The sequence below is a fragment of the Amphiprion ocellaris genome, chromosome 5, assembly GCF_022539595.1.
Source record: "Amphiprion ocellaris isolate individual 3 ecotype Okinawa chromosome 5, ASM2253959v1, whole genome shotgun sequence".
Taxonomy (NCBI): Eukaryota; Metazoa; Chordata; class Actinopteri; family Pomacentridae; genus Amphiprion; species Amphiprion ocellaris.
In genome coordinates, this window is record NC_072770.1 from 23,087,118 (window position 1) to 23,112,662 (window position 25,545).

At 38.8% G+C, this 25,545-nt stretch overlaps 1 protein-coding gene across 2 annotated transcripts in view; it reads left to right on the forward strand.

Annotated features, from left to right (window-relative positions):
* The window catches only part of camk1b (calcium/calmodulin-dependent protein kinase Ib), a 41,076-nt gene extending 23,084 nt beyond the window's left edge, over window positions 1-17,992 (forward strand). For both annotated transcript variants that reach the window (XM_023297390.3, XM_023297389.3), the window contains 10 exons: window positions 4,278-4,409; window positions 10,105-10,179; window positions 11,390-11,528; window positions 12,061-12,187; window positions 12,462-12,537; window positions 12,729-12,841; window positions 13,922-14,000; window positions 14,212-14,299; window positions 14,609-14,738; window positions 14,870-17,992. In XM_023297390.3, the coding sequence (XP_023153158.2) occupies window positions 4,278-4,409; window positions 10,105-10,179; window positions 11,390-11,528; window positions 12,061-12,187; window positions 12,462-12,537; window positions 12,729-12,841; window positions 13,922-14,000; window positions 14,212-14,299; window positions 14,609-14,738; window positions 14,870-14,967 (1,057 nt within the window). In that variant the 3' untranslated portion in view covers window positions 14,968-17,992. The remainder of the gene's footprint in view (window positions 1-4,277; window positions 4,410-10,104; window positions 10,180-11,389; window positions 11,529-12,060; window positions 12,188-12,461; window positions 12,538-12,728; window positions 12,842-13,921; window positions 14,001-14,211; window positions 14,300-14,608; window positions 14,739-14,869) is intronic.
* Window positions 17,993-25,545: the final 7,553 nt, after the last annotated feature.

Sequence of the window (25,545 nt, forward strand, 5' to 3'; positions counted from 1 at the left end):
GGAGATTGTAATGGGAGCATCAGGGTGTCAGATGTGTCTTTCAACTATATTCTGCAATTCAGCATACTGCCTTCAAGCCTTTCTTTTTTTAAAAAATCAAGAAGAATGAAGTGCTCTTATGTGTTTGACTTAACTACTGACCACCGGCATATTACATGCACACACCACCCAGTTACAGCAAAACCCTTCTCTCCTGGCTGCTGACAAAATTCCTAGAGGAAACACTGCATTAGAGTTCTCAGATTTCCCTTAATGTTTGCGTGAACCACTGTTTGACACTTCCCCAGAGCCCTTTTGCTCTGTCAGTGGATGCATGGAGAATGTCAACTAAATCCTCCAGATGCTGCACTGGAATTTGCAGCTCTGACAGCCTCCTCCACACAGCTGGATTCCTGCCAAAGCTAATGGCCTTTCTGTGGCAGTTTTACTTTCTTGTTGAGATGTGACCACGAGACTTCACTCCCAGGATGATTGTTACTTTGATCAAGAAAATGGGTTCAGAGTTTGTTTTGTTAGGTTAATAGCACCAGAGATATGGATGTAGTTCACTCAGCATAAAGAGTGTTATGGAACAAGAGATTAGATGTGTTTTTGATGTTTACCTACTGTTTATTTAGCTATATCTCTCATTCTTTGCATGGACTACAATTGTCTGATTGGGAATAATGTACAAAACTCTAATTGAAGTAAATTTCTAGAAATGTATGCATCATTTATCCAAATCCACCTCAGTTGTTTTCTTAGGAAACCAATGTACTTCAGTTTCATGTTCACTGAACAACTTCATACTGACTTGACTTGCATGTTGAGACGTGCATTAAAAACAGCCATGCACCTGGGATATTATCATATTTTCTGAAAATCCAGCTCCAAGATTATCAGCCATCAGGAGCAAGTAAAACAGCAGCTTTCTGTTTGTATTTCAGGTCACAGTAACACTGGTTGGCAAAATGTCACTAGAAGCTGTCACTACTGTAGCTGGTGTTTGAATTTATTATTGTACAAACGATAATTCTTTGAAGCAGCATTTCCATTAAAATAAGTGCAAATGGAGGGCTTGAATATAGAGTTTGTTATACTGACAGTGGACCACTATCAGTATAACTCTTAAAGCAAAACAACTAAGCTGAAGCTTAAGCCACTAAAGGATCCATAAAATATAGACATACTAGACATTCTGCACTGTTTTGTCAATTTAAGATATTACAGGGAGAACAAACAGAAAGAGACAGTGAGCTGCAGGCGACAGGCTGCGACATCAAGTCAGACAACTTTACCTCACTGTGCAGTGTTGTGGAAACGTTCACACCTTACTAATGTAGCTCAACTGTTCTGTTTCATGCCTTCTGTAGAGAAAAACCTGACATTACTGAGCCACCAGATGGTAAAATGTATACATACCTGTTAGGTTAATTTATAAGAAAAATTAAAGCACTGATAGTATTTTACACATTTTTTCACAAATGAGAGGTTCTCCTTTGTTGTGGATTGTCAAGTTTAAATTTAAATACTATTTGCAGGAAGGCATTTCATTTACACAGAAGAGAGCATTGTTGAACAATGCATTGTCTGTATGTCACTTAGCTTCCTTTTCTGGTAACACTGGTATGGAACTGTGAACCGCATTTCCTTCTTTGTAAATGATAATGTATCTATAGCCCTACTGACTGGGTGGTTGTGGTTCCCTTCTGCCCACACATGTAGCTATCTGCAGACACAGATAGTGATGCAAGAGGAATGCATGACTTTATTTTTGAGCTGGTCAGGTATTGCAGTTTCAAACTTTTCTTAAACCTCACGGCCAAAGATTTTAAGATGATAGAGACTACGTTGCTTATGGTGAGACTGCTATCATTTATTGGCAGCCTACAGACCAATATAGTAATCAAATAATAGAATGTTCTATAATAAAAATGTTTTTTTTTACTGTGAGGTGATGTAAAGTGACTAACTGATTGGTAGCAAGACATCAGAGGAAGTATGAGTAAGGTCTGATATGCAAACGTCCCTGTAAAAATGTAACCACACTCATCCAGAAGTGTTCATCTCTTCAGCTGAAATACAACAGAAGAGGGTTTGTCAGTTGTTTATGGCTGTATTGACATTCATGCTATTCTAAATAGAAAAAGAGAATCTTTAGCTCATGTGATAAAGTAGATTTGTATCGAATCAGTGATGTAAACAATACATATATCAATACAGTGCAGCGCGTTTCTGTCACAGGCCTTTACTGTGAAAAAATAAATGGAGCACATTTTTGTTGAATGTGCAGTTCGGTCAGGAGGATGCAAATTCAAGGGACTGGACAATTGTTGAACGTCTGTGGATTCAAATATATATTCAAAATATGAGTCTGACTACATTGATTGTAGGAATCACTTTTATTGTTTGGTAATGAGTAAAATTATCTGATCATTTCTTGTAATGGCATGACTTTTACATACCATACTTGTGTATTGCAAATTGGAATTGTCACTTAATAAACTGTTTCTCCTATGTGGGACTTAGTTTAAGACATTGTACTCTGTCTACGTTTGTAATCCATGAAGTTGAAAACACTGCGAGGCTGTTTTCATATCATACTACAGCTGGGATTTTTCTGAAATCCCCAAATTATCCAACTTGGCACTTTTATAACATGGAAAATCAAATAAATACCTCACATCAGGCATATCACAGAATTTTTAACCTTCACATGACCAACTCAGTAACCACAGAACAGTCTAAAGTTTTCCAGGAACATGAACACTTGCAAGTCGTAAACATGAGGATCTTTCCCATTTCTGCAGTCCATCCTGTATGACATGGAGGCCTTATTGGGGGGGATACACAGATGTTTTACATTGGGGCTGTGCTTATATATACACTTAAGTTGTCCTTCAGTCTCTATCTGCACTGTAAGCTTCAAGATAGTCTATAACCACAGTGTATATGAAACCGTAAAGAGATCCCAGTGTGTTAAAAACCCTTCCATCTAGTTTTGGAAGTAGTATTTAAAATATTGCTAAATGTACAGAAGAACATCATCAATCTGCTGTATTAAAAGCAGAATATAATGTTGATTTATGCCACAGATAAACAGAATCAACACAATTTTCTGTCATTCATTTTGTTTTTGCCGGGTTTTTTTTCTTCCAAAAACATCACGTCATTTCAGTTTTGAACAGTTATGTACAGGTTCAGCTTACATAGACACTATGTGACCTACTCCTATAGGAGCTTTCATAACTTTTTTACAGACAACTTCCATTGTAGAACTTTATTACCATTATTATCAACAGACATAAGAAGTATGTTGTTCACACTGAAACTTTACACAATAAGAAGGCTACTACAGCTTAGCTGGGAACTTCTAACGCAGCCAAGAAATAATAATGCGAGCTCTCATCTTGCTCCATCCCAACTTTAAACATCCTTTCCTACTGGTGTCTCATTCTGTTGTACTACTAATAGCACTAGGTTGAAACTTACAATTGTGGGTGATGATTTTATGTTGTAATTATGCAGCATTGGATCTGAGTCAGACATCCTGGTAAAAATGCCAGAGTTCACTTTAAAAGTCTGCCTCTGCTGGTAAATGGGTCATGGGAAAATGCTATAATTATTTTGCTTTTACTTTGACTTATCTTGCTGTACTTGTTTTGATTTGAGTTGGGAGGGAAACACGGAGAGAGAAAGAAATGTGATGTTCTTTATTATAGAAGGAGTCAGAAAAGATGCAGAAGCTGTGCATATAACAACATGTCACAACACAGCATTGCACAGCACTACAGTGCAACATTACTAGATGCTTGTTTTACTACTTTTTTACAAATATGCTAAAAATGGAATCACACATGGGCTTAGTTGTATATCTGCTTCTCTCACCTTAATATTAACTGTTGTACTCTACACTTTTGCCATCCAGTTGATTAGTGGGCATCACATGAGTCAGTTTTAATTTAAGCATATTTTTGGCCAGTATCAACAATTGGCACTAAATATAGACCTGAGAGTTTGATATTGGTGCTTCCAAATCTTCCCACCAGGTTGTAGGCTCTTCAAAGCCTGACTCAGCAATCCAAAGACTTCATGAAGAGGCTGGTGGTAAAAATAACCACAATCTGGCTTCAGCAGGCTAAAATTTCTACCAGCACTTAGATAATAGCAGCCAAGTTATCACAAAAGTTAGGCCAGTTTAATATAGAAGCTGGAGTTTCCTTTCTTTCTCTACAATGTCGCTGATGCATGTGAGGCGCTGATGATCTGACCGACTGGCCTCTGTGTTTGTGTTTCAGGGGAGCTTTCTCAGAGGTGGTTTTGGCCGAGGAGAAGAGGACCCAGAAACTGGTGGCCATCAAGTGTATCCCCAAGAAGGCATTAGAGGGCAAAGAAAACAGCATTGAAAATGAGATAGCAGTCCTGCACAAGTAGGTGGAAGTTTATATATTTCTTTGTTAAACAGCATACTTCTATATATAGTAATACATAAACTAAACTTGTAATTTAAGGTTTGTCATATGCCTCGGTTGTAAATACAGACCTTTTGCCTGCATCTGAAATACTAGCTACAAGGGTTAAGATGGTGAATTTTTCATCACTGAATCTCCATTACTGCACCATGTAAGTTGTATCACATTACTAGACATCATATACTGTAAAATCATATATAACATACTATAGTAAAATGATATAGTTTAAGACATTTGATATACATCATATTGAGCTTTGCGTAACTCATGCACTCTAGGAATTAAATACAAACTGTATATCCAAAAGAAGATTTTAATTAAACTTATCTTTACTTATCTTACATTCCAGCAACAAAGACTTAGAAGTTTTGTAGTAAGAAAACCAATTTATCCAAATTAGTAAAAAGAAAAAAGAAAAAATTCCTTCCCTCCTGTTTTTTTAGCAACCCAATGGTTTTGCTTTTACTTTCCCAAGCAGAGAACAATAAGGAGAATGGAATTTCATAGGTGGTGCTCAAATGACATTTTCAAAATTCAGCAGCATCTTCTGTTTCCTTAAATGCATGTCATCTGGAAGAAAAGCCACACAGCCCTGACTATGAACAGTTTAACTTCAAGTACTTTCTGTTGAAGAAGACTGTTGTCAAACTGTGGATTTACTTGACTAGCAGCTTTCTTTTTGACTTTTCCATTGCTGTGAGCATCATTTTTAGGAACAGGCAGTAATAGTAGGTTTGTAGTTGTTTATGTGAACTGATATAATCTCATGCTTTAATGTTAGCATTAACATGAACAAGTAGAAACATAATGACATTTTATTCAGCGTAATCACCTTTAGTTCAACATTAGCTCCTAAAGATCAAGGTGCTGCATCAATTATTTGTGATTTGATTTAAAAATGCAATTAATATACTTTGATCCTTTGTTCTAGATTTATATTGTCTCCAAATACCATAGTATGTACTATGGATATAGTACCCCCAGAGGCATGTACTCCTACAGAAATTACTGCACATGATTCACCTTCACCCACCTCATCCAAAACTTTTCTTTGTACCTGAGCAAGACACGTAATGTTCCATTATATTAAGACAAAAGCAGTGACAGTAATGCTCTGTAATTGTGGAGCGCTTCAAACGCACCTTTCTTTAGATGTAGGGAATTACAGACCACAGTGAAAATGGCTGATCTACATTGGGTCCCAAGTTATTTTTAGAGCTCTTGTTGCCTGGGTTACAGGAGACACACAACTCGTGCCAATATACAGCGATGATCCCTCCTGAGGTGAGGATGCTGGAATGACAGTGGTAGGGGTTAGTTAGCAGTTCGGTTACAATTTAGACAAATGAAGTAAACTGATGTAAACTTGGCTCGGGAATCGGGGCTAGCTCTGTCTGAAGTTTGTATAGACAACGGTTTCATTAGTCATTTTAACACACCATCCACAACTCCCCCTCAGTACACAGAGCAGGGATGGGGTCAGAGTGTCGAGGATTTTAAAGGTATAGTACACATTTACCTAATGCTGCTGTAATCAATAGTTATTCAGTGGATCAGATGATTGGGTGATGTGTAAAAAAATATTGTTTTTAGTGCAGAAAATAGCATCTTTCAGATCACTTTTGTGGTTTATTTCTTCCTTATCCGTCCCATTACTAATAAAAACTGCAATCTAGTGATCATAGCTGAGCATTTAGCTTTTAAAGGGTCAGACAATTCCGTGAAGATTTGATGGAGACCAAACGGGAGCCAAGAGGGCACTGAATAATTTACTGCAAACTTTCTTTAAACTAAAAAAGGAATTCTAATGTTCTCCTATGCCTGCTGGATATGAAAATAAATCCACACAAACAAATTTATAAGGAGATATGTCAACGTTGGTAGTCAGCCTGTTCTGCTGCTCCAAAGTGGCCTAAAAATCTGTTAATTCTGCTCAAAATGCATCAGCTCAAGTATTCCTGCAAATTTAGGTATAGAGTAAAATCATTTTGTTTAGTTTGTTGTTCATGAAATCACCAGACTAAAATGATATAATCCAGCTGTTTGAGTACAATAATGAAACCAAACCGGGAGTTGTGATAACACAAAGCCGGTCATGTGTATAAATGCTGAAAGACAAATATCATCATACTGCTCCCATGAATTAAACTTAGTCTCACAGCCAACTTTTGTGTCTCTTCTCATAAATAATTGAGGTAAACCTGCTGTCTTGTTTTTGACTACAGGAGACAGCTGTCACCAGGAAATGCTTGCCTTTTATAAACACTCCGGCACTATGTAATGTGATTCAGTCTATCTCTGCTTCCACCTCATATGAGGCCAGAGCCAAACGTGTCACACTGACTTTTCTTCAACAACTCTACTTATGTCTGTGAGTTGAAATTTATTGGTGTTTACTTGGTGTTTCCAACCTTCACTTGTAACATTGTTTATTTGACTCATATAAAAAGAGTCCGTTTATTATCACTCAAGTGTCTAATGGCCAAGCTAGTGTGCAAAGAAAGAGGATCCTTGTGTAATTAACTCTTTCTTGTTTTGCTTTTCTGTTTTCTCTTTCTAATTACTGTAAAGCAGCTGCCCAGCATAGTGGTGGTTTAATGAACTAGTGTGTTATAATCACACTGGTTAGCTAGCTGTTCCTCCTCTTCCCATTTTATCCAGACCAAACATTTACTCAAACACAGACATTTGCAAATGCAGTGAGTAATCACACTCTCCCGGTCATTTGTAGTTGTGCCAATTACAGCAATTTATGTGAAGTTTCTTTTTGATACTAATCTTAGAAGACTCGTTACAGTATGTCTTTGAGCTAGAAATGCCATGTGCACATCTTGCGTAATGTTGGACTCAGATATAGTGTGTATCGGACCACAAGATTATATCTGACACCTTTGCTACATAGTGCATGCATGAGATGAGGCATGCAGCAGGTCACGTGATTTTATATTCTGCTCCGTGTCAAATAAGGGTCAGGAGGACAAAGGAGACTTCCTAGACAAACAAGTTGTGGGATCATGCAAATTAATTATTCAGAAAATGTTAAACAATACTATAAATTGTATGATTCTGTTAATGCGCAAGCATCCAAGTAATTGTTTTATAGCCACTACCTAACTAGAAATTCAAATAATCCATAAACAGAGTTTCTAATATAGAACGACATGTGACTTAAACGAAAGCATGTCTCCTGACCTGGGGGAGGCGTTTTCTGATTACAGTAGGAGAGAGAGGTTTCTGTTTGGAAACAGTTCACAGAAACTACAAGACACTTTAGAAAACACTTCTCCCACCACAGGAACTTTGAGATCCTGCAGATTCATTCATCCATAACTGGCCCACTCAGTGCTCTGGAGGAAGAAAAGCAAAAACATTTGTCTCAAAGTTGTAAGAAAACAGGATACAATATAAATAAGACGAATAGGCAACAGTTCAAACAAATGTAATTTCAGAGGAAACTGAGGTGGCTTTAACTCATAGCTTTCAAACACACAGAGATTTAGCAAAATGCTTGTTCAGAAGGTTTCTTCAGTAAATCAATCAAGTGTGTCAGAAACTTGACAGATTGTGGATTTAAGAATCTGCTAGTTTCACAAGATGCTGCACAGTAGGCAACTCTGTTCTCTAATTTGCTGACTTCTGTGATCTGATGCCCTGTGAGGTCCACAGGTGCTGACAGGAGTCGGCAAATGACTAAACAGAGATGTCAGTTCTCTGACAATCACCATGACTAACATCCACCACTGGTTCATCACCCACCAAACACACCTGCACAGTAATTCAGGTTACATGCAAAACATTTACTGCATGTTCTGGACCTTGTGTAACTGAGTGAACACATTTGAACTCGTATGAGTTCACCCTGTAGTTTTAATCCATCACTCATCCCTCACTAGGTCCATCTCTCCTTCCACATGGATCTAAGCAGGTGAATGAAGGTGTCTGTGCATCGTTACAATCTGGATAAGAATGATTGCTGTAATCCAGCATGAGCTCAGGCTGACTCATACACAAGTTACCTCACAGTACATCTCAGACACATGGCTTCGTGTTGTCTTTGTCTTCATGCCTTCAGCTCAGTAACCTTCAAAACCACACACACCAGATACTGCTGTAGGTGTGAAAGTTGCAGTTAAAGGTTGCGTGCAGTATTTGTATGAGTGGGTCTCTATTTGTTTGTAGTGTTTATTCACATCTTGTCCTTGGTTAGCTGCTATTCCTGCAACCCACAGTGGCGTCAACATGCCATCAGAGACAGGCAGTAAAAAAAAGTACTGATGATACTGAGTATTAGTGCTCAGTCAATATGTTTTTTTTTTTTTGTTATTGATCATTATTAATCAAGGAGACAGATATCTGCTATTTGGAATTACTATTTATATGCAGTAAAAATGAGAATGTTGTTATCAAAATTTAGAATGACACAAAGTCCCAACATAAAACCCAGTTGAAATGCTTTGGATTCTTAATGTTTTGTGTCCATTTGATTAAAAGAGAACTTTTTGACATTTATCTTTCAGTGTTGAAACCTATTAGTCACGATGTAGATCCATTCAGGTAGAGCTGTGGGCGGGACACTGCTCAAGATGATTACACGTAGAGAGAGGCGGCTGCATGAAAGCTAAAGAAGTGAAGGACTTTTGAATTAACTTATTTTATGCAAAATTGATATATAAATAAATTAATGAACAATACAGATAGGTAGAAAAATGCAGAATCCAATAATCAGTCAAACCAGTAATGGTATAAACATAACTTTTGTCTGTTTCCAAGAAAACCTCACAGAGCACTTTTGAGCTAAGTTTTTCATAGTTCTCACATCACGGGAATACGATAATGACACACATGTACTCATCCAGGGCTGGATGTCATTTAACAGTTTTTGATACCAATGCTGAGCGGCTGGTGGCTTTCCTCACAGATAGAAGGTCATGATTTCAAATGGGGCCTCTCCCTGTGCATGCATTGGTTTCATCACTCAGTCTTGCATGATAAGTTAACTGGTGAGGCTAAATTGACATGTGGACATGTGTAAGTGTCTGTAAGGGTGTACTCTGCCTCTCAGCTGGGATAGGCTCCAGCCCTCTGTGATCCTCCACAGGATAAGTTGGTATAGCAAATGGATGGAAAGATGCTACTAATGCTGATATGTTACCTGCATTCTGGTATGATAGTAAAGTGCACTTTAGTACACTTCCCTTTTCTGTATAAACCAGTAAATGGTAAATTGTCATTCTGTATTTATATACATGATACATCGAAGCACAAATGTTTACAGGATGTGTATGAGACAGATGTTAAACAGAATACAGGTGTGGTACCAGTGTACACTGGTTAGACAGAGAAGAACAATACCAATCTTGATCTGGTGAGTCATTTTCTCACCTCTGTCACTGCACTCACGGGTCTCAGATGGCAGCAGAACACAGAGTTCAGCCAATTAAGGAGCTGCATGCCAGCACACAGTGGAGTGTCCCATCCCTGCCTATAGGATTTCAAACCCCAATTAAGACATTCTCTGTTTTCTCATAACACAACTACAGGTTATCTCACAAGTATTGATGTTCAAACAGAAATATCTTAAAGTATTATACAAAGAAGACCAGACTTAACAACTTACCTTCTTGCCTTCTTTCTCTTTTCTCCCTCCTCACAGGCTTAAACACACCAACATTGTGTCCTTGGAAGACATATTTGAGAGTAAATCACACCTCTACCTTGTCATGCAACTGTGAGTATTCACATATGTACAAGACTGTGTGATTCCTCTCTGTGTGTTGTCAGACTGCCTACTTGTGCTATCTCCCACACATTGCTTGTCACATGCTATTAATTGCACTCTGTAACACACTCACACGTGCATAAACACATGCACACACACACACAAAACACTGTATTATGTTTACTCGTGAGCAACAGTGGGGAGTTTGCTCTCACACCAGCAGCCTGTCAGCGTCCCACCCACCTCAGCTACCAAAATGTCAGAGACAGAACCAGACATGGGACAGATCAGGATCAGGAGCAACATACACAAAGATACTCCACACAATATGAATGATTTATCCATTAATCACATTCAAATCAGAGAAATGAAAGGCAGCAGCGGAGAGGGAGGGTGCCCATTTATCATTAAATATTAGTTGTTGCATTATGTGGCAACGCATTTCGGCTCCCTCATAATAAAATTTGTGTGACCTTTAAATACACATTGTGTTGCACATGATTCATAGTTGCTCGCTCTCTAATGGATGATGCCTAATTTGGATTTTGACAACATCAAAAACAAACGCTGCAAAGAGATGTCTAAATGTTGGAAGGAATAGGAATGCATCATGAAGGAACTAAAAATGTGTTAAGAAGCTGATGAGGGACTTTGTTGCCAACTCAGCTTTTCACTGTATAAACAGCTAAAGACTAGACCCCCACACTTCTGACATATTTTGTATTTTGCTTCTGTATTTTATTTCTTTCATTACCTCTGCATGTGTTGTCCTGTCCTTACTTTTCTTGTCTTTGTATTGAGGTATGTTAGAATACTAAGTGTGTGTTTGGTATGTGTGTTGATAATATTGGACACTCAAACACACGTCTTCACAGTCTTGTATGTTCTGTAAGTAGAGTAAAGTCTCCATCTAGTGGTTAATGTCAGACAGCCCTCATGAAACTTAATGTGGCTTCCTCTGGGCTTTTTACATGTAAACACTTTCAAGTTTTTTGCATTTGATAGCAAAACATTCAACTGCTGCAGATGAAAGGCCATTAGAAATATTTTAACTAATTGATATGTATCTTTGTTCTAGTTATTAGGGATTATGCTTCGTAATAAATCTTTTTTTAATTTCCCTGCTGCACATTTGATGATACTTTCAGACTTCATCTTACTACTCCTCTGTTGTCCCTTTATTCCCTGTGTTTCCATATCTTGGAATCTCTTTGTCCAGAGTGTCTGGCGGGGAACTCTTCGATCGTATCATTGAGAAAGGCTTCTACACAGAGAAAGATGCCAGTAAACTCATTCAGCAGATTCTGGATGCTGTCAAATACCTCCACGACATGGGCATCGTGCACCGCGACCTCAAGGTCAGTCAGAAACATTTGTCTTTATGTGACAAATGATAATGAATTTGAGTCTCTTCTATTGTTGGTTACATCATGGAAGAAAATTTTATGTTTTTATCTGTGGATTCATTTTGTGAGGATTTATTTTCTGTGTTTCTGTACTTTAGTACATTTGTAATTTACATGTTTTTGTGGATGAAAAAATCCAACCTTGAAGAATCTTTATCTCCAGCTGTAAATGCTGAAAAACTGCTCCATTCTGTCCATGCAGCAGCTCGTGTAACCAAAATATTGTCAGAACTTAAAAACGTCTTGTGTTTGCCCAAACTAAAAACATGTCTGTTCCTTTCTAGCATTACTTTGCTGAGAGTAAACAAAAGCAGGCTTAAGTGTTGTCCATGTAATCCCATCTTTACAAGCATATAATCCTTTTATGGAGATTAGTAATTACTGTCTTTATGAGGTGATGGTACACAGGGAAAAGTTTGCATGCTCTAGTGTGATGGTCCTTTATTTACATCCCTGCTTATTATTTTGTCCCTCCAACTCTCAGCCAGAGAATCTGCTGTACTACAGCATGGAAGAAGACTCCAAAATCATGATCAGTGACTTCGGTCTGTCTAAAATTGAAGGTTCTGGCAGTGTGATGTCGACAGCCTGTGGAACACCTGGATATGTTGGTAAAGGACTCAGATACTGTCTTAAATTAGGAAGTCTGCTTCTAATTAGCCAGTTTTACATGATAGGGAACATATGCTGTGTTAGCATAATGACAATGGGGAGCATAAAACACCACTTTGATCATAATTTTTACACCACGGTTTCATTAGTAAAAGCTTGCGAAAAATATGTACAAAAGTCATAAAAAGAGGCACAAAAACACATGTTCAGCATAATGAAGTTTCAGTCCAATTTTGTATAACCTGTTGTATCACCTTGTATTTTCTCTTTAAGCCCCTGAAGTCTTGGCTCAGAAGCCCTACAGTAAAGCAGTGGACTGCTGGTCTATTGGTGTCATAGCCTATATTCTGTGAGTACACTTTTAATAACATAACATATTTCTTTTTAAGAAATTCTTCATGGATACAATATTTTATTAGTCTAGTAAACTTTTGTGTTGATAGGGATCAATCACATTGCAGCGTGATTTGCAAACCTAATGGGACACTTCTCGTAAGTTCAAGCATGTCTGTTAAGAAACTGTCCTCTCCTCTGTTTCAGGTTGTGTGGTTACCCTCCCTTCTATGATGAGAATGATGCCAAACTGTTTGAACAGATCCTGAAAGCAGAATATGAGTTTGATTCTCCTTACTGGGATGATATTTCTGATTCAGGTATGATACAAATCAACCTATTTTCCTCCAGTCCTGCCATGAAGGCACGAGGTAAACCCTTCAGAAAGAGCTCTTTGGAACTCTCATTTTTTGAGCTGCAGCACATTGTTTTCATTAATTATTTCATATTTGTCTGGGCCAGCTGGGATCCTTTCCACAATCTGATTATATTTAATTAGTTTTTTTCCTCAACTTCAAACCTAACAAGGTCCTCTGGATATATTTGATTAGTAGCCAGGAACTGTCATCTTCCTAAATTACTGATACTTCGCACACAGAAAAGAGGTCAGAAGTTACATTGCTGTTGCTCTGTGATGTCATTCTTTCGATCGCAGCCCAACGCTTGTGATCAAAGCTTGTGTGGGAGGAACACAGACTCCAGAGAGCACATGTCTGGGAAAAATTTCAAAATTTTTGCAGTCATGAAAATATCTCTGGAAATGAGTATTGAATATTACATTGCACAAATGTCCTATAAAATAAAGGAAATCTAATTTTTACAGGGTATTGGAAGCAATGTGCTGATCTCCTCTTTGCCACAGTTATACAATGTTGAATTCTTCAGACAGAAAGGATCTTTCATCATTAACATTTAACATTTATCTAGAACATTTTAAACTAATACAAAAGTCATCTTTAAAGACCTTCTAAGACTGGATCAGGGGTTAGTATCCACTGACACATCTCACCTTTAGCAAGTCACAAGTACAAGACCAACTCTCTCCTTTTTAGACTGAATAATTATTCAACTTTTTCAAGCTAGGAAACATTTTATTCGATCCTTATGGTTCACCTGGCAGCCGTTTAACCCACGATGCAAGACAATGATTCCATCTTGATTTTTTTTCCAGTCTTAGTTCTTGCCCTTAACTCAGATCTCTCCAACTTTTTGAACAAATCCTACGTTGATATATTGGGGATTTTTCTGGATCATTTCATACCTCGACATTTGGATTGGACACTGAAATGTTATTATATAAATAAGCTGGATAAAGCTTCTGATAAATGCTATTATAGCATAGAATGCACCAATTTTGTGAAAATGATTTATATCAACACTTTTAATCTTTTTCATTACAGCTAAAGACTTCATAGTGCATCTGATGGAGAAAGACCCAAACATACGTTACACCTGTGAGCAGGCTCTGCAGCACCCCTGGTATGACTCCAGTAATCCTCTATCATGACTGTAAAGGGTTCTGTTGCAAAGATACCCTGATACGTCAGCTCAAGTGACTCACTTCAAGCTTCTACATTTAAATTTTCTATTTTTCGTGTTAATCGTGGTTGACATCATTATTGTACTTGTACAATAATGATGTATATCCATTGCAAACACACTCACAGATGTTTTCTGTTTCCTTTATCAGGATTGCTGGGGATACTGCACTGGACAAGAACATTCATGAGTCTGTCAGTGCACAGATCAAGAAGAATTTTGCAAAGAGCAAGTGGAGGGTAAGTCAGACTCCCAGTTTGTCTTGGATGCACTTCCACAATACAGGCTGCATTGTTAATTTTCCCTTTTAGAGAATACAGTCTAGCTAGAGTCAATCTGGTCTTGATCTGAACCTTCAGGTATAACTCTTTGCAATATTTTGCTTTTGTAATTTTCAAGTATCAAAAATATTAAAGATTTAGTACGGGTATAAATCCTAATTAAATTCTGCCGTCCAGACCCTAGTTGGTGCCAATAGGGCAGCTATCAGGTATGTGAGATTTTACTGTCCTTGAAAGTCCTCTGTATTTGTGACTTTTCTTCTGCAGCAAGCGTTCAACGCAACAGCAGTGGTTCGTCACATGAGGCGTCTCCAGCTGGGAACAGGTCAGGAAGGACCAAGTCCCAACTTGCCAAGTCAGTGCCGAACTCATCTACTGATGCCAGAAGAAGATGCAGGTGCCTCAGAGTCATTAGTTTTTCTCACAGGCATAGTTATGATGATTATAGATACAGGAAGAGACGTCATTTAACTGCCTTTAATGTCAAAGTACTGATAGTATCGCCTTCTCTCTCTCTCTCTCACTTAGAGGCTTGTTGTGAGGGAGGATGTTCTCAGAACGTCGACGGCGGAGCAGACCCTCTGTCCAACTGCACCTACCGCTGCCACCCAACCAGCAGGGTGTGATCCTAACCTGCGCCACTTACCTATCTAATCAACCCCAAGTCACTCTCTAATTTTAACCCCCTCGGTGGAACCGGAGGCACTGTCCCCCCTTATCTGGTTAGGAATACAGCGTCATTCCAACCTCTCGCCTGCAGGGGGAGCAAGCCTGTCCAGCCTGAGAAGGAAGACATACAATGGTTTGAAAGGTGGAGGAGGGAGACTTGATGATAATGATGATGCACCAGAGCAGATCATTTTTGGGATGAGTTAAATCGGGGGGAAGAGGATACTACTGAAGGAGGGGAATCAACTTCCTCCACCAGCGTGTCTGTGGGATTGTTTTTGCAGAAGCAGGACAGAGCTTGTTGGACACTGTTTTTATTACTGAGTTAATGATTCAGCCTGTCTCTTTGTTTGTTTTATTGTTTTGTACATTTTTGTGTTGTCTTTTCAGCCTCCTACTGTTAGACTTTGGAGTGTAAATCCAGCAATGATATCTGCATGATCAGGAGATAATTTCCCAATGCATGTTTTGTTATCTTTAAAATATAACCTGTTGCAGAAACGCAGCATCGCAGTTCAGTGATGGAGTGTCAGAGCGATGGAGCAAATTAAGTCAAACCTTGTAATATTACAAATCTGCATTCTGTCTTGAAGTCATGCTTTTAGACAATCAGCAACAGAATAGTTTATGCAATGGAAACTCCATTTATCTACTATGTAGCCTTTGTTGTGGCAAAACAATGTTTCCATGCTGAGGTTAGGCTTTTTGAGAGAAAAAGGCTTCTCTTGTCTCTTTTTTTCAACCCTAAACCTCTTCAACCACTCGAACACAGGGATTTATCTTTGTCTAAGGTGCCTTTAGGATATACTGTATGATGGGTTTATTGTTGATGGGTAGCTTCTGAAAAATGTTGTCTTTTTCTGTAGAGTTGTTGCAACACAAAATCTTTCTGTAACTTCATATTTTGTATGTGTCACATTATCAGCTTTAAAATTATTTTTTTCCCCTCAAAATTAACTGTTTTAGACTGGAGTCCTGCACACAATTTGTAAGATTTTGTTTTTCATAAGCTCAAAATGAAGAATCTGATTAAAAATATGCATAAAAATTACAATATGAAATGAAAAATTAACAGTAATGTTAAAACTTGGCTGAGGAGCTTAAAAATTATATTTACAGACACTGACTTTTGTGTGTTTAGCTTTTACTGAGGCTAAACTAAGTAAGATTACATAGGTTGTCTGGATCCAAAAAGAGAAAAAAAAAAAAAACAAAAACCTGCAGCCAAATTTTTATATGCATCCCGCACCGTCTACTATACTTGATTATATATGACTCACTTCATCTTCACTTGACACCCATCAGTACTTTTTATGTGCATGAGTATGTGCATCATATTTTTTCATTCATTTAGCTCCCTTTAAAAAATCTGCATAGACAAACACACAGCACCTGGCTTTTAAAAACAATCTTAAAATGTAAATGTTGGGGAATTGTGTTCATTTATACGATTTAGATGCACTGCGTCAGATGTAGAAGAGCTTAATGCAAATTTCTTTGAATAATCCATACTTTATTCTCCAGGGCCTGTTGCAGCCACTTTCAAAGGCAGTGAAAGTGAAAATTTTCCACTGATGTGACCCTGCCCTCTGATCACTTTGTTCTAGCCTTGTAATAATTCCCTTTCATATTTACACTGTTCTCGCTGAAGAGTATAGACATTTGATACTGATTGCTTATGTTTGCATGATGTGGCTTGAAAATGGTGAATCTTTTTAAAATTGTGATAATGTTACAGGTGCAATGAAATGAGTGCCAGTTAAAGGAAAGGTTTTGTCTTATGTTTTACTCGTAATTTAAAATCCAGTCATGCAAAGGAGTAAAGAGCAACAAAATGTGATAACATTTCAGCCGGTTAAAGCAAGTTCAATGTGTTGCTTTGAAAAGTATTTTTGAGCTTTATTCTGCAGCTTTGTTGCATAGGCGTTGTGGTGTATTTGGACTATGATGATAAAGCCAAACTGTAATTTTAAAAGAAGAATGATATTTTTTAGATTATTTCCTTTATGAATTGTTTGTATGTCATGAATTACTGTGACAGAGAAACAGCCAGAGAAGCAGAGGAAATCTGACACATGGAGACACTTGTCATCTCCAGTCTTATTAATGTTGACAGATTCAATATTACTGTTGATCTCCTGCTAATGAAAACAACTCTGCTAATTTGATCCGTTGCCACAATTGCTAATGACTGGTTTTGTCTCCTGCACTCTGATTTAACTCCTGTTCTTTGCCTTCTAATGTTATTCATTTTATATTAAGTTGGTTTACATAAAGCTCTTTCTTCTGTAGAATCAATTTGTTTAAAAAAAAAAATCTTAATGAAAAATGGCAAAGCCTATTAATGTACAGTAAGAGAATGGTCTGCTGTAAGGAAATAACAACAAAAATACCCCATCTTGAATCTTTTTGTTTTGTTCCCTACTAACAAGTTGTTGTGCACAAGCAGAAAAACTTCAGATTTTTATATTTCACTGTAATGAAACAAGTGATGCTGACATGCATAACCATATCCAGTAGCTGACCACTCTGTTATTTGCTCGGGAAACAAGAATAATATTAAAATTATTTAAGAGGAAAACGTCACACTGACCTCACCCTCAGAGGTGCTCACCTAGACGCTTTCATGATTGGCCACAGCGTCAGTTATTATAATGCACCTATGTTTCGTTCATAGATTTTACACAGCATCAATCTAAAAGAAAGAGATGATTTGCGTTAATGTTTCTCCTCTGATCGCTTATGAACCGCTTGTAGAGAATGATGGTGTGTGGTAAAGTTTGTTGTACAAATGAGTATTTGTACCATAAATTTGTTGCCTTTTAATAAATACTGTTTTGGGCTACAGTACCGACTGTATGCACAGATGGAATGCATCGTGGGTTGTTGAAAAGTGACTATTGCTTAGTGTGGAAGCCAGTGATTTGTGCTTGGAACACATTTGTAAGTGAAACATACATTAAAATCCCTGTCTATGCATTATTGGATTGTCTGAGCTCATTTGTACAGGGAAAAAAGGTATAGTGTACACTTATTTCACGCCTAAACATTTAACAATCTTGTTAATTCAATTTTATTCATATAGCGCCAATTACAGGTCAAATTGTCTCAAGACGCTTTACAGAACCCATATGCCTCAACCCACAGAGCAAGCCCTAAGGTGACAGTGGCAAGAGAAACACTCTTTTAACAGGGAAGAAACCTTGAGCAGAACCCGGCTCTTTATGTGAGGGGACCCATCTGCCTGCTGGCCGGTGGGTTGAGAGGGACAGAAGAGGTAGAGAAGGGGAGGGATGGGAGAAGAGGGGGGTGGGGAGCAAGGAACATATGACAGACAGTTGGATACATGCATTATAAGATAGACGATACATACAAAGTACAAGCTAACATTGAGATTGATTCATAAGTTAACTGTTATGGTGTACGGCTCTGGCATTAAATATACTACATAAATAGCTGGTAGTAAAATTCAAACAGTATGTACATGAAAATATCAAGTATAGTGAGGGCGATGCACAGTAGAGTGGTGATCATCCAGCTGGAAGCAGTGGACTGGAGGAAGGTCAGCAGCAGCATCCCACAGATGGAGACTAGGCCAGTTGGTGGGAGAGCAACCACAGATCTGAAGCATCCAGCTCTGGGACCAGGGGCACTTGGGGAGAAAGGACACACAGAGAAACAGAGTGAGTGTAATGCAATAATAGTATATATAGTAAATACAAAGCTAGTTAGAGAAGGGCTCAGTGCATCCAGAGAGGTTCCCCAGCAGCCTAGGCCTATAGCAGCAGAACTAGGGGCAAACTAAAGGGACGTCAAGAGGAAGTCAGTTGTGCAAATGAAGACTCCAGCTTGACCCCCTCAGGGTCCCCCAGTCAGCCCTAACTATAAGATTTGTCAGAAAAGGAAGGTTTTAAACAGGGATCTGGTTCCACAGGAGAGGCACCTGCTAACTGAAGGCTCTGCCTCCCATTCTACTTTTAGAGATTCTAGAAACAACAAGTAAGCCTGCAGTCTGAGAGTGAAGAGTTCTGCTAGGATAATATGGTACTATCAGGTCTTTAAGATATGATGGAGATTGGTTGTTAAGAGCTTTATATGTCAAAAGAAGGATTTTGAATTCTATTCTAGATTTTACGGGAAGCCAATGAAGAGAAGCCAGTATAGGAGAAATATGATCTCTCTTGCTGACTCCCGTCAGTACTCTGGCTGCAGCATTTTGGATCAGCTGTAGATGTTTCAGAGAGCTATTGGGACAACCTGATAATAAGGAATTACAGTAGTCAAGCCTAGAAGTAACAAATGCATGGACTAGTTTTTCTGCATCACTCTGAGACAGGATGTTCCTGATTTTTAAAATATTTCTCAGGTGGAAAAAGGAAGTCCTACAGACTTGTTTTATGTGTGAGTTAAAGCAGGGGTCCCCAACCACCGGGCCCCGGACCGGTACCGGTCCGTGGATCGTTTTGTACCGGGCGGCAAAGAATGAATAATCGTGATTAAAATATATATAAAAATATGTTTTTGCTTCCTGGTGTCTTATTTTGAAAGACAACCACTTCCGCCCTCGCCTAACTTCCGCGCTTGACTCTTTAGTACGTATTTAGCCTGCATCAGCAATGCAAGCTAGCCCTCGCAAAATGAGCCAGAAACAGAGTTCACTGGAGAGTTTATTTGGAAAGGGTAAACGAGACAACGATGAGACAGCAGAAGGGTCACAGGCTGCCTGCAAAAAGAAAGCTGCATTTAAAAGAAAATACCAAGATTCCCACCTGAGTTACGGGTTCATCGCAACAGGTGATTCACAAGCCCCACACCCACTCTGTGTAATATGCGGTGACAGACTTGCTAATGAAGCCATGAAACCATCAAAACTGAGCCGCCACATGGAGATAAAACACCCAGCATTGAAAGAAAGGCCCTTAGAATATTTTGAAAGAAAAAAAACGGGAACATGAAGGACAGAAACAATTATTGAAGGCCACTACTTCAACAAATGTGTCCGCGCTAAAAGCATCATTCCTGGTCGCGGACCGCATTGCTAAAGCTAAGAAGCATTTTACTATTGGGGAAGATTTTGCCTGCTACACAGGACATTTGCAGCGAACTTTTCGGAGAGGCTGCAGTAAAAAAGGTCGAAAACATCGCCCTTTCGGCGAGCACCGTAACAAGAAGGATTAATGAAATAGCAGAGGACGTCGAGGCACAGTTAGTTGAGAGGATTAATGAGTCAACATGGTACGCGATTCAGGTGATGAATCTACAGATGTTGACAACAAAGCAATATTGCTCGTTTTTGTGAGATACGTTTTTCAAGAGGATGTACATGAGGATTTGCTATGTGCACTATTTCTGCCAACGAACACCACAGCTGCAGAGTTATTCAAGTCCTTGAACGCATACATATCAGGGAGGCTTAATTGGTCGCACTGTGTCGGTGTATGCACGGATGGAGCGGCTGCGATGACTGGGCGGCTTTCAGGTGTGACAACGCGGATCAAGGAAGTCGCCTCTGAATGTGAGTCCACACACTGTGTCATCCATAGGGAAATGCTGGCAAGCCCAAAAATGCCACCTGAGCTTAACAGCGTTTTGCAAGACGTGATAAAAATTATTAACCACATAAAAGTACATGCCCTGAATTCACGTCTGTTCGAACAGCTCTGTGAAGAGATGGATGCAGAACAAAGACGCCTTCTCTTGTACACAGAAGTGAGATGGCTTTCAAGAGGTAAATCGCTGGCAAGAGTTTTTGAGTTAAGAGAGTCACTGCAGAGATTTTTCTTGGAAAAACAGTCACCACTGGCAGCATACTTCAGTGACGCTGATTGGATCTCCAAACTTGCTTACCTGTGTGACATTTTTAACCTGCTCAATGAGCTCAATCTCTCACTTCAGGGGAAAATGACAACCATTTTCAAGTTGGCAGATCAGGTTGCAGCATTCAAAGCCAAACTGGAGTTATGGAGACGGAGCGTGAACACAGGGATATTTGACATGTTTCACATAGTAGCAGGGATTATGGAAGAGACTGAGTTTGGACCTTCATTCACCCAGTTAGTGCATGATCACCTGTTGCAGCTTTCAAAAGAGTTTGAGCATTACTTCCCCATCGCAAAAGACCCCAGGCTGGGGAAGGAATGGATCCGGAACCCATTTGTGAACAAGCCAGGGGAATCAACTTTAACCCTACAAGAAGAGGAACAGCTAGTTGAGATTGCAAATGATGGTGGCATTCAATCCATGTTTGAAACAACTTCAAATCTCTTTGCATTCTGGAGTAAAGTCAAAGCAGAACATCCTGACATTGCCACAAAAGCACTGAAAGTCCAGCTTCCATTTTCAACCTCTTTGTGAGGCGGGGTTTTCTGCAGTGACTGCAACAAAAACAAGACTACGGAGTAGACTGGATATAAGGAATACAATTCGAGTGTCACTGTCTCCCATCACCCCCAGATGGGACCGTCTAGTTGCAGGAAAACAAGCCCAGAGCTCCCACTGATTCTACATTTTGGTGAGTTGAAATTATAGTGTAATAGTTCATGAAAGTGCCTAATATAAAATGTAATTGTTGCATTCAGATTACATACTAAATATAATGATTAAGGTTTTTGTTATTGGAACCTTCACGCCCCTACCCGGTCCTTGAAAATGTGTTTCTGCGTGAAACTGTTCCCTGGTACAAAAAAAGGTTGGGGACCCCTGAGTTAAAGGACATGTCCTGGTCAAAGATAACTCTGAGGTTCCTCACAGTAGTACTGGAGGCCAATGTAATGCCATCCAGAGTAACTATATGCTTTGAAAGCAAGTTTCTAAGATGTTTGGGGCCAAATACAATGACTTCAGTCTTGTCTGAATTTAGTAGTAGGAAATTATAGGTCATCCAGGTCTTTATGTCCTTAAGACAATCTTGCAGTCTTGCTAGCTGATTAGTTTCATCTGCCTTCATAGATAAATACAACTGAATGTCGTCAGCGTAACAATGGAAATTAAGACAGTGCTTCCTAATAATATTGCCTAAAGGAAGCATGTATAATGTGAACAGTATTGGTCCTAAGACAGAACCCTGAGGAACTCCATGATTAACCCTAGTATGCTCAGAAGAGTCATTGTTGATGTGCACAAACTGGAACCTGTCTGATAAGTAGGATTTAAACCAGTTCAGTGCTGTCCTTTTAATGCCAATAGAATGTTCTAGTCACTGTAATAAAAATTTGTGGTCAATGGTGTCAAATGCTGCACTAAGGTCCAACAAAACAAGTATAGAGACCAGTCCATTATCTGACACTATAAGAACTTCATTAGTAACTTTCACCAGAGCTGTTTCTGTGCTATGATGCACTCTGAAGCCTGACTGAAACTCTTCAAACAAGCTATTCCTTAGTGGGGGTAAAAAACATTTGAAGCAGTACATTACTGTACTCAAGCAGGAATTAGTGCAGCCAAGGATATGATGCCTTAATTTTATGTCCTTTATGTTTCGATACATAAAGAAGCCGTGCTAGTTTGTTGTTGTTGTTTTTTTTAGCACAGAGCTTAATGCAAAAGTTCTGCTAAAACAATTCCACATAACAAATTTGAGGGGACACATTTGCTGCATCCTGGGCTTAGCTCCACCCATGTTTTCTCTGTTGCAGAAGGAAACTGAGATGCAGTCAGACCATTCTGTACTGCAGAATAGTCTGCCTATGCAAGACTAATAATGGTGTACAGTTACATCTAGCTATTTTGAGATAGAAGGGATTATTTCCATGGAACAACCTTTGATACACCGAGGGGTTAGGGGTTGATTCAACCACCGGAGAGGGACTTTAACTAAGCATGCAGTTACAAAAGACAAGTCAAAAATGAATCATGCAATAGTTTTTAAACGTTGTTCTCATTCTTTGTCATAAAACTGCTCGTCTGAGAAGTTAGAACGATAAAATGGGAGTGATACTTTTCTCAATGGTGCAATTTTGCAACAGTTGATCCTCGTGAAATAGTTATGCGGCTTGAGAGGTTTGTCATGAATGTTAATTTCATAGTCTGGTACATGAGGCCTCTCTCATCCTCTCCAAGGAATGCTGGGTAATTGAGGCTTGTGGTTTGGCTGCCGGAGCGTTTTGCTGGAGGAGAGCAGAGAGCCAGAGAAAGTCTGGTGGTCGACCTCATTCAGGAGACAGTAGACAGTAAAAATTATGTGGTCAAACCAGGAACAAGGGACTGATTCAAAATAATGGGAGAGAAATTGCATGGATCACAAGGTAGAAAGTGTTGAAAGATGCTGGCCGTGTTTAGATGTGAAAGAGTGGGAAAAAATAAAGCGAAACATGGCCAGGAGTGAAACTTCACTGTGTGAAGCAGTACAACCAAAGGAAGGATGGTACGAGATGACAGTAAGCCGACATTTTTAAACACACATCATTTCTCTGCAGAACAAAAGCAGCAGCTCACTGATGAAGATTTCCTAAATCCACATCCTCCTCCCAGCATGTGCTGTTGCCCATGCTTGCATGGAATGTGGAAGAGACTTGATACAGTCATGAGCCAAAAGTGAACAATGCTGGTATGACAAACTCATCACTTCCAAGCTGATTTATCTGAGCAGTGGCAGAAGCATAATTCAAACCCTTAACAAGCAGTCTAAGCAAAATTTTGATGTGAAGGTCTGTGAAGATTCACGAAGTGACTGGTGTCGTGTACAAGATACAAAATCCATAGCAAAGCGGCTGTGAATGCCTGATGCAAACATGCTACAAATGCATTTAAAATTCACTGCAACTGCTTTAACAGTCCAGTGTGTAAGATTTGAGGAGACCTAGTTGCAGAGATTGAATATGATATTCAGAATTATGCATTCATTTGTGTGTAATTAGCTGAGAGGTGGGTGAGGCGAGGGATATTCAATCAGTTGTAATCTGCAATATCACCGCTAAATGGCACTAAATCCAAAGCACTGCACATTTAAATCTTTCGTTGGATGAAATCTTAACAGTTTGTTATATATCACATCTTTATTATTAACATAGTGGGTGTGGCTACCATGATTCTTCAGAAAAGACATGAAGTTAAATGTACCTGCCATGCTAGCAGCACAGCAGTCCTTCAAGGTAAAAATTCATTTTCAACATGCTAGATTGGTCACCATGTGACAGTAACACAGTGTTAACATCACGATGTTACCATTATACTGTATCGTAAGTTATAAGTCATGTTCGGAACGTATACGAATTTTTCCTCATTTCTGCTGCATTTCCACATACCTCTGTGTACATATGCAAGTTAACCAGAACTGTACAGATTCCTGTGGTAGCCTCTATGATATATGATTTGTTTGTAAAACTTCTTCAGTTTTGTTCTTTTGGTTTGTTGTTTGCCTCAAGCACATTGACAATTTGTAACTTTTGCAATATACTTTTTGCAATAGATCGAACTGTGTGCCATAACATTGAAAAAATGGAGTAGCTAACAAACTGGCTAACATGCTAATCAGCTCTTCAACTATGCTGACAGTGGAAATGTATATATGTGTAATTAAAAACAAGCAAGTTTATCTAGTTCAAAACATGCTAGTTGTGTAATGCATGAAACAGTGCCTTATACAATTTTTACCAAAATATTTCACAAAACTAGCTTCACCCCCGACAGGTCAACCTCCTCACTTACAGCTTACCAGGTATCATTGATAGTGTTCTCCTGGCAGTAATGCTCCATGCCCATCTTCCATAAAACTGGATGAATTAGCGTCCATCCAGCCATAAAGAAATGCAACTCCTTGAGTTGAATACATGGGGCTATAGCCTGTATATCATACAAGATCAAACGGACACCAAACTAAGCTGTGTGGAAATGAGGCGTTGGATTTGTCACAGACTATAAACATAAAATGAAATGGTCTGGTAGATGTGGTCCTTGACAGCAATTGGCAGATTGTCTTGAGCTATGAAAGTACAAAGCATAACATCAGCCCATACTGGAATTTGTCAGGGCATTGTGTTTTTTATGCACAAACAGCCTCATCTGTGGCTGATTCTCTTTCTAATTTTTTATTCATCTGGTGCAATTTTAATTTGAAATGTTCCTTTGCAACGTACAGGCCAGATGTTGCTGATGTCCGACACAGAGACTGTGCTTATTCTTAATTATTTTTTTTTTTAACCAAAAAATAATACAGTTGAACATTGGTTTTTAAATATTTATTAATAAAATGTTTATATGTAGTAGAATGACATTTATAGATTCTTTACAGATACATACAGATTTTTTATTAATTTTCCACAGGATGAGACAGGTGGGCATTTGACCCATTTGGGTTAGCATGTTGTTACTTTAGCATTAGCCGAGTATCACAACCACACAGTGCACACAGCTTATGTAAATCACACTAGTTTTGCAGGTAGTCATAAACTAAACTAATAAACCAATTTTAATTATCCTGATTTCACCGCTATCCATCTAATAGACGTTTCATGGGGACACAATAGGAAAAGTCATTGGATTACCAGAGTAAGAATGATTCATTGCTGGATGTTTGTACCAAACTACCTGGTGATCCA